Source organism: Malus domestica, chromosome 12 (genome assembly GCF_042453785.1).
Source record: "Malus domestica chromosome 12, GDT2T_hap1".
NCBI classification, from domain to species: Eukaryota; Viridiplantae; Streptophyta; class Magnoliopsida; order Rosales; family Rosaceae; genus Malus; species Malus domestica.
The window spans coordinates 24,678,187-24,687,856 of NC_091672.1; the positions used below are offsets into that span (position 1 = coordinate 24,678,187).

Below are 9,670 nucleotides of genomic sequence, written 5' to 3' on the forward strand. Positions count from 1 at the left end.
TATACACATATATATTTTATTTTATTTTCTCAATTTCTCGATGCGAGACTTGTATTCAACTTGCCATGAATATTAGCTAGAATGAGACCACATACTACGTATGCAGGTAATTATTACAAAAGAGTGGCTTGAGAGAGAGATGATAATTAAAAGGATAGTGTTATTCACATTCATTTTTACTGCTCACACATTTTTGTTAATTTTGAGAACCTTTCGGCATACTCTGGTCAAATTTTGAATAAACATTCGGAAGGATTGGCCGAATAAATATTAAATTTTCGGCTTTTGTCACCGAAGAGCTTATTTTATTTCATTAAATTACTAAAACGACACCGCCGTATATGTATATGTTCCCAAATGTAAAACGGAAGAGTGACTGGAAGTCCTAAACCCAAACAAAAGCCCGCCATCGTTCACAATTTTCTTCCATCAAAAACTATAAAAAAAACCCTAATTTGAAAACTTCCGTCCCCAAATTCCAATTTGCCCGCCAAGAAACGTCGAAGAATTTGAGGCAGCAACACAAGAAACCCTTAATAAGATTCAATTTTTCTTCTTCTGTATAATACAATTTAAACAATCGCCGGTCCAAAATACAGGGAATGGAAGAACAAGGTGGATCTGAAGATAAGCAGCCTGTGGATCTTTCCATTCACCCCTCTGGCATTGTTCCCACTATTCAGTATCTCTCTCTCTCTCTCACTCATTTGTTATGTGGTTATTCTAATTCTGGATTCTGGGTATTTTTGGGGAGGGGGGACTGAACCCAGGACCGCGGGTGCAGGGTAAATGCTCTAAACCGTTTGAATGTTATTGGTTTTCTTGGTTTTATGCTAGGAATATCCGTTTGTGGGTTTATGGGGGTTACAGGGTTCTGGTTTCCTAAAGGGAAAAGAGGATTTAAAGTTCTAGTGTATACTTATTCATTTATATCTCCAAGATGTTGTTTTTGGGTTCTTGAAGGGATTGAAATTCTTTTGATTTTTCTGGTTGAAGTCGAATTTAGGGTAGAAATGAATTAGATGGCCGTCAATGAAAGATTTCATTTGATAGTGATCTCTGTTATTGTAAATGAAGCCATGGCTAAAACTTGTCATCAAAACTTGCTTGCACGAAAAGAGTAACTTTCTTTATTGCGGGCCAGTTCGGTAATGAAATCCACCAAGTTTGGTATTCATTAGTTCATGATATGCATTTTTTAATCTTAATTTATTTTCTTATTCTTTTATAGTGATTGCATTATTTACAAGCTGGAGTATTTTGTGCTTAATAAGAAGTCTAGTAATCCTTCTGTTCTGGTTGTGTTTGTAGTAATATTGTATCTACAGCTTTTTTGGGTTGCAAGCTGGATCTCAAGCAAATTGTGTTGCAAGCTCGGAATGCAGAGTACAATCCCAAGGTATGCAAGAGTATGTATAATTAATTTCAGTAGTGTATTGACTGTTAACTGGTTCTAGCTCACTCTTCCGAAATATGTTATACTGGGTTCTTTAGGAAGTAGTAGTTGGATGTGATGCTATTGTCGGTTGACTGATACCTTAATTAAGGGCTGGCTACTTTAGCTGAGTTGAGAATTCAGTGATTCCAAGTATCTTATAAAATTGGTGGAATCTTGGTTGGGTTTCTCTCTCTCTCTCTCTCTCTCTCTCTCTCTCTCTCTCTCTCTCTCTCTCTCTCTCTCTCTCTCTCTCTCTCTCTCTCTCTCTCTCATCTCTCTCTCTCTCTCTCTCTCTCTCTCTCTCTCTCTCTCTCTCTCTCTCTCTCTCTCTCTCTCTCTCTCTCTCTCTCTCTCTCTCTCTCTCTCTCTCTCTCTCTCTCTCTCTCTCTCTCTCTCTCTCTCTCTCTCTCTCTCTCTTCCCCGTCTGAAACAAACACATGGATCTATCTCAATGTGACTTCTAACTGAATCCTAACTTCTTAGTTATTGAATGGTCCTGCAGCGTTTTGCCGCGGTCATTATGAGAATAACGGAACCAAAAACTACAGCTTTGATATTTGCCTCTGGAAATATGGTGAGCTATTAAAAATTTCTTCCATTTTACTTGTTGACAACTGGATGATTTCATTTCATCTGTTCCTGTTTTTTTTGGTTACATTTTTGGAACTGGCATGCTTTTGAATCTCCTTGCATCCTGTTCGGTTCCACCTTTGGTCGTAAATGTCTTTGTTCTTAAATCCATACTACCTTGTGAGATCTGATGGAACGATTTATCTTACTTGATATGTTTTTGCTTATCATACTCCAGTTGATTGTGCTAGTATCTGTTGACATGGCTATGGATCTAGTTCATACATGATTGTGAATTTGCAGATGTGTTTGTAATTGTATGATTTGTATCCCTTCGTACATGAGCATGGCAATTGTCATGCTAAGTCTTAGTAATTCATTTTGGCCTTCTCTCACTATAGTTTATTGTCTTAGTCGTGAAGTAATGATAAATGTTTAACTTATAGAATATCCCCAAAAGGGACCATTGTTTGGTTGCTTATTTTGATTATGAAATCTAAATCGCTGTGTATGTTTAATACCAGTTCTGGTCGTCTGAATTGCATTTGTTTGTTCAAGATGTACAGTACCTTGAATCTTAAATTGACAAATGTTGATGCTCAGGTTAACATGATATTTTGGAGATGGAGTGATCCTTTTATGATTTTCATTTGAAATGGCGTGTGTACGTGTTAGACTTGGAATTGAATTACTTGTTACTTTCTGAAATTATGTATACGTTATCTTCTTTTATTGGAAGCCATGGACAGTTGTGCGTTGTTGCCATAAACTCCTGTTTTTGCATCCAGCACTTCTGCAACCAAAACTGGGTTTTAAAAATTTACTCACATCAAAACCTTGGTTGATTACTGCATTACATTTTCATGGCCATTTGAACATGATAAAGCCCCCTCCCTTTTCCCTCCTCCCTTATTTGTAATGTATTTGAGTTATGCACCCATCATACCATTTTTGCCTCTGGTTAAGAGATTTAATCTCTCTGGTACTTCAGGTATGCACAGGTGCGAAAAGTGAAGAGCAGTCAAAACTAGCAGCAAGGAAGGTAAATGTTGCATGCTTACAGATGTTACTATGATAATGAAACATAGCGCTATATATTTGGGAGATTTCATGTCTTTATGCGTTTTTAGGCATTTTAAGGCAGGAGTAGAGTGACAATGGACTTTTACCCTTGTTGGCTTAAAAATTTTGGTATCGACCTTAAGTACCCTGAGTCAGTGACTGAAATCATTTGGCCTTTGTTAATGGTCACAATCACGAGTGGGTGTGGTTTTGTAGTCAATGATTACACAGTTATTAGTCAATGATTATCCTTTACATAATTATTGTTTTATGTAATTAGATTAGTGAATCTTAATTAGGTTGCAAGGACATACTGTGGAACTTCTTTCATCTGACTTGAATATTTTTGGTTCCCAGTATGCTCGAATCATCCAAAAGCTTGGGTTTGCTGTTAAGTTTCAGGTATATATATATCTGTCTCTCACTCTCTCTGCCTCTCGTTTAAAGCCATTTGGAATAAGTCCTTTATATTACACTTTTGATTATTTCCTTAATACATGTTTTTGTGAATTTCAGAGATTCGAGATTAGAAATATTGTTGCGTCCTGTGACGTTAAATTCCCAATAAGACTTGAGGGCCTTGCATACTCCCATGGTGCCTTTTCAAGTGTAAGTTGGAACTATCTGTCCCATAATTGTTTGTAATTGACATGATTTTTAAGCTTTTTCTGTTTTTGTTTATGTTTTCATAATTTTTCTCCATTGAGATTTGATTTAAGTTTCATTCATGATCTGGTGTCCATGTTGTTCTACTCTTGGGATGATCATTTTAGTGTGTGGTTGGCGATTTAGGTGTTTATATTTTATGATCAAGGACATGAGATTATTACCTTTGCATTTTGAAATTTTGCTTTTAGTTGCTCATAATTAATGAGTTCAACGTCTTTTGTGTGGGCATTAGCATTCTAGGTGCATTTTGATATATATTGAATCGGTGACCCAATTCATCTATAATGTTGTTAAGCAAACATTCCTTGCCAGAATGTATAAAATGTCATTTATACTCTTTTCATTCTTGATAAGTGTGAATATAAGTATAAAAATGAAGGATAATAGTAACAATTAACAACAAAGGGATAAAAACTAGACGAGAATCTGTGTGCTGTAAATTGTTGATAGGTAAAAGTGCAACTGTGCAACAAGGACATTCAAGGATGAGAAGAGAAATTTACAAGACGGCTTAAAAACTAATGGAATCTTACCAGTAAGCGTCTAGGAATCACTTTTAGAGATCTTAGGCATCACACATCCTAGAGACGAGCAAATGCTTGCTGGACATTTCTGCTAGTTACTTCATGTCCCAAAATTAAGGTTTACAAGCCTATTTATAAATTTCTACTAGCGACTACGAAATGTAATTCATGACTCCGAAACCAATATATACCCAATACATATCAGACCAGAAAAAAAAAACACATGAATCCTAGAAACAACGCTTATTTTGAGCCAACATTATGATAGGACAGTGTATGTGCCCTATACATGAATCATAGGGGCCGAACAGATTTTTGCAGTAAGAAATTTGGACTAAATGCATATAGGTCTAACAACAACAACAACAACAAAGCCTTTTCCCACTAAGTATAGGTCTAACAAGCTGAAAAATTGAGTGTGTTTCGGGATTACAGTATTGATTTGGGTGTGGGAGCATTTTTGAAATTCTGTAGTTGGGATTCTTTAGTTTGGTGAAGAAAAAGAAGGTTCACAATAAGTCCTTTTCCTTTGTTTCTAATTGACTTTTGAAAAATTTGTACTGGCTGGTATGCTCCGTAGTCCACTTAGTGGGATAAGGCTTTGTTGTTGTTGTTGTTGGTATGCTCCGTAGTCGCTATTTCAAGAACTGACATTATCTTGTGTTATGTTGTTGCAGTATGAGCCAGAAATTTTCCCAGGGCTGATATATCGCATGAAGATGGAGCAGAAGGAGCCACAGGAGTTGGAGCTGCCAAAGAAGAAGAAGAATGTTGTTCTTCTTATATTTGTGTCGGGGAAAATTGTTATTACTGGTGCAAAGGTGATTTGCTGTTTTTATTGTGCACCTCTTGTTTCAGTTCTCCTGCATTTGCAGATAGACATTTGTTGTTAATGTTATGTTTAATTTGATGTCTTAGGTGAGAGAGGACACGTATAAGGCGTTCGAGAACATGTACCCTGTCCTTACAGAGTTCAGGAAGGTCCAGCAACAGTAATGGTGCGCCTTCTTTACGACCAAAAATATATAAAATAAGTAAAAATTGTGTTGCTTGATGAAATCTTAACTTTTGGATGTTTCTATAGCACCGTATTGCTAATTGCTTCCTCATATTTACTTTCTTCTCTCTTTTCGTTCATACTTGCATATGTAAGCTGTTTCCAGTAGACACGTCTCGCAACGTAGCTCCGGTGCTGTTGGTTGGCAATGTCTGCTTCAACATTTTTGCTCATCTCTGGTCAGTTGCTGAAAGGGTTAATGGTTCGATTTGGACCGGTTTCACCTGAAAGCAAACCAAACCAATATTCGGCAATTTTGCGGATTTGGCGGTTTAGGCGTACGCGTTTAATTCTTAAATTTTTTTGGCAACTTAGCACAATTATGGTCATTACAAAGATATATGATCTTTTTTTCACATTGTTCAAATTAATTGTAATGTGAAATGAAACATAATAGTTTTATACTCGCGTGTTTTTGCAATTTTCCTCTTACCAGCTTCCAAGCATATAAAGTTTACATTGTATCAACCATTCTAATCTCTGATTCCCTAATAATAATACCATCATCATCTTTCGGATTCTCCGATAAATAATCTTCGATCCATGTTGAGAAGCATGACACCATGTTTCCCTACCGCAGAAGCCCTGTTCCTAGAAAAAATAATCTGACGCTCAAGTTAGTAAGGTGTTCAAGAAGATTGCCGTAGAATTTGGATTGACGTGGTTGATTGAAAAAGTAAAAGCAACAGACATGGGAATTACCCATTTCAATGCGTACACGTTAATTACAAATATGATATTTACAGTGAGTGAAGGGTCCGACGGCAACAAGTTCTGGTAGGTTTGATCGAAAGAAGTTGAAGGATGATATCTGAATTAGAAAATGACTGATAAATAATTAATAAAAAGGTGTATGCATGCTTGATATTTCATTTTAGGTATTTAATTACGAATTTTAAAATAACATTTTTTTTTCTTTACATGTGTTAGTAAATAACTCCGCCTATGTCTTACATGGCCGGTCCCAAGCCCGGATAAAGGAGGAGGGGGAGGGCGTCAGGTAGTCGACAGCCGGCACTCCATGATCACGTCGAATCCTTATGAAAATGAATCCAGAACAAAATCGCGCTAAAGCTAGGGCGTCACCCGTAAGTGGCGCGCTGTGTGGCCTGAGCACAGTGATAAGTGAGCAAGGGTCGCTGTATCTTCATCGGCACCCGGATGCAGTGTTAAATGAGCAAGGGGGCCATAGAAACTTCTTTTCGAACGACTCCACTCAAAGTTGTTTGGGAGCATATGCTCCTATCAACTTTACCCGGGACACACAAAAGAAGTACTTTGATCCTATTAGACGGGGGAGGGTGAAGAAGTTAGGACAGAAGGGTAGAGTTCAAGAGAGCAAAATGCGTTTAGGAACGTGGAATATAGGAACCTTAACGGGAAAATCTATGGAAGTAGTGGAAGTTATGGTGAGGAGAAGGATAAATATTATGTGCCTACAAGAAACTAAGTGGGTTGGTAGTAAGGCAAAGGATCTAGAAAACTCAGGGTTTAAACTTTGGTATTCGGGCACAAATAGAACGAGAAACGGTGTTGGCATCATCGTGGACAAGACCTTGGTACAAGATGTTGTAGATGTCAAGAGGGTAGGAGATAGAATCATGGCAATCAAGATTGTAATAGGACAAGAACTTATCAATGTGATTAGTGCGTACGCACCTCAAGTAGGGTTGGATACGAGTTCGAAGGAGAAATTTTGGGAAGATCTTGGAGACTTGGTGCAAGGAATTGCTCAGACGGAGAAGTTATTTATAGGAGGAGATTTAAATGGACACGTGGGCAGGGAGACAGGCAACTATGGAGGTTTTCATGGTGGCCATGGTTTTGGGGAGAGAAACGAGGATGGGGAAGCTATCTTGGATTTTGCAATGGCATATGATCTCTTCTTAGCCAACACCTTCTTTAAGAAGAGAGAAGAACATGTGATCACCTACAAGAGTGGGTCGTCAAAAACACAAATAGATTTTCTTCTAATGAGGAAAGGGGATCGTATAACTTGTAAGGATTGCAAAGTTATACCAGGAGAGAGCGTGGCTAATCAACATCGCTTGTTGGTGATGGATATACATATCAAAAGAGTAAGACAAAAGAACAAGACTTGGAAGTGCCCAAGGACTAGATGGTGGAATCTAAAAGAAGAAAAACAAGTCATTTTCAAAGAGAAGGTAATCACCCAATGTGTGTGGGATAGAGAGGGGGAAGCTAGCCAAATGTGGGATTCCATGGCTAGTTGTATCCGAAAAGTAGCAAAAGAGGTATTAGGAGAGTCCAAGGGCTTTGCCCCACACCAAAAGGAATCTTGGTGGTGGAATGAGGAGGTACAAACAAAGGTGAAGGCTAAGAAGGAATGTTGTAAAGCCTTATACAAGGAGAGGACCGATGAAAATGGTGAAAGGTATAGAAAAGCGAAGCAAGAGGCGAAAAAAGCTGTCAGAGAAGCTAAGTTAGCGGCTTATGACGATATGTATAAACGACTAGATACCAAAGAAGGAGAGTTGGATATCTATAAACTATCTAGAGCAAGGGAAAAGAAGACAAGGGACTTAAACCAAGTGAGGTGCATCAAGGATGAGGATGGAAAGGTTCTTGCTACAGAGAACGCGGTTAAAGACAGATGGAGAGGTTATTTTCATAATCTTTTCAATGAAGGACATGAAATGAGTGATTCTTTAGGGGAGTTGAGTAACTCAGAAGAGTGTAGAAACTACTCTTTTTATCGTCGAATCCGGAAGGAAGAAGTGGTTGTAGCTTTGAAGAAGATGAAGCATAAAAAAGCAATAGGCCCAGACAATATACCAATCGAAGTGTGGAAACTTTTGGGAGAGACAGGTATAACATGGCTCACTGACCTTTTCAATAGGATTTTGAAAACGAAGAAGATGCCAAATGAGTGGCGAACGAGCACTTTGGTGCCTATCTACAAGAATAAGGGCGACGTACAAAATTGCATGAACTATAGGGGTATTAAGCTAATGAGTCATACAATGAAGCTCTGGGAGAGAGTCATTGAGCATAGATTGAGGCAAGAGACACGGGTTTCGGACAACCAATTCGGGTTCATGCCAGGGCGCTCAACCATGGAGGCAATCTATCTCTTACGAAGATTGATGGAAAGATATAGAGATGGGAAAAAGGATTTACACATGGTCTTTATAGATTTGGAAAAAGCGTATGATAGGGTCCCAAGAGACATTCTTTGGAGGATTTTAGAGAAGAAAGGAGTACGAGTAGCATATATCCAAGCTATAAAGGATATGTATGAAGGAGCAAAGACTGCCGTAAGAACTCATGAAGGACAAACCGAAAGCTTTCCCATAACTGTAGGATTACATCAAGGCTCATCCTTAAGTCCTTACCTTTTTGCGTTGGTAATGGATGAGTTAACAGGACATATTCAAGATGATATTCCTTGGTGTATGCTTTTCGCAGACGATATAGTGTTGATAGATGAAACTCAGGAAGGGGTAAATGCAAAGCTTAACCTTTGGAGAGAAGTGTTGGAATCTAAAGGTCTTCGCCTAAGCCGATCAAAGACAGAATATATGGAGTGCAAGTTCAGTGCAAATGGAGGCCAAAACGAGTTAGGGGTGAGGATCGGAGATCAAGAAATACCAAAAAGCGACCGTTTTCGTTACCTAGGATCTATCTTGCAAAAGAACGGAGAATTAGATGGAGATCTCAACCATAGAATACAAGCTGGATGGATGAAGTGGAAGAGTGCATCCGGCGTGTTGTGTGACCGCCGTATGCCATTGAAGCTCAAGGGAAAATTTTATAGGACGGCAATAAGGCCGGCGATGCTGTATGGCACAGAATGTTGGGCGGTGAAACATCAACACGTACACAAAATGGGTGTAGCGGAGATGAGGATGCTTCGTTGGATGTGTGGGCACACGAGAAAGGATAAGATTAGGAATGAGGATATCCGGGGTAAAGTAGGAGTAGCCGAAATTGAAGGAAAGATGAGAGAAAATCGGTTACGGTGGTTTGGACATGTGCAAAGAAGGCCTACTGACGCTCCGATTAGAAGATGCGACTATGGGACAGAGGTTCAGGGCCGAAGGGGTAGAGGAAGACCTAGGAAAACTTTGGAAGAGACTCTAAGAAAAGACTTAGAGTACTTGGATCTAACGAAGGACATGACACAGGATCGAGCACAATGGCGTTCTAAGATTCATATAGCCGATCCCACTCAGTGACTTGGATTTTCCAAGTCTCCAACCGAGAAGTTTTCCTCACTCGGGAAATTAAGGGAACACTACCCCAACCTACATGCTCCACTCAGAAAGCTTCAACATACAAGCTTCAACAAAAGAAAATTCAAAGAACTTAGCGAAGAAGGCTTTGGTG

General features: G+C 38.8%; 1 protein-coding gene across 3 annotated transcripts; it reads left to right on the forward strand.

Annotated features, from left to right (window-relative positions):
* Nucleotides 1-346: 346 nt before the first annotated feature.
* On the forward strand, nucleotides 347-5,724 carry LOC103450689 (TATA-box-binding protein 1-like). Of its 3 annotated transcripts, none has more exons than XM_029089688.2 (9): nucleotides 347-682; nucleotides 1,312-1,399; nucleotides 1,941-2,012; nucleotides 3,000-3,050; nucleotides 3,428-3,472; nucleotides 3,587-3,679; nucleotides 4,941-5,084; nucleotides 5,182-5,261; nucleotides 5,417-5,724. In XM_029089688.2, the coding sequence occupies exons 1-8, from the start codon at nucleotides 603-605 to the stop codon at nucleotides 5,257-5,259; spliced, it is 651 nt and encodes a 216-aa protein (XP_028945521.1). In that variant the 5' UTR covers nucleotides 347-602; the 3' UTR covers nucleotides 5,260-5,261; nucleotides 5,417-5,724. The 3 variants fall into 3 exon arrangements, with proteins under 3 accessions (XP_028945521.1, XP_028945522.1, XP_070665035.1); XM_029089689.2 differs by having other exon boundaries at nucleotides 5,427-5,724; XM_070808934.1 differs by having other exon boundaries at nucleotides 5,410-5,549.
* Nucleotides 5,725-9,670: the final 3,946 nt, after the last annotated feature.

Excerpts from the sequence above, each read along its gene's own strand:
- LOC103450689 (XM_029089688.2), top strand. The coding sequence starts at position 603 with ATGGAAGAACAAGGTGGATCTGAAGATAAGCAGCCTGTGGATCTTTCC. Across the intron at positions 683-1,311 it reads GGCATTGTTCCCACTATTCA|TAATATTGTATCTACAGCTT; the intron begins GTATCTCTCTCT and ends TTGTGTTTGTAG. Across the intron at positions 3,473-3,586 it reads GGTTTGCTGTTAAGTTTCAG|AGATTCGAGATTAGAAATAT; the intron begins GTATATATATAT and ends TGTGAATTTCAG.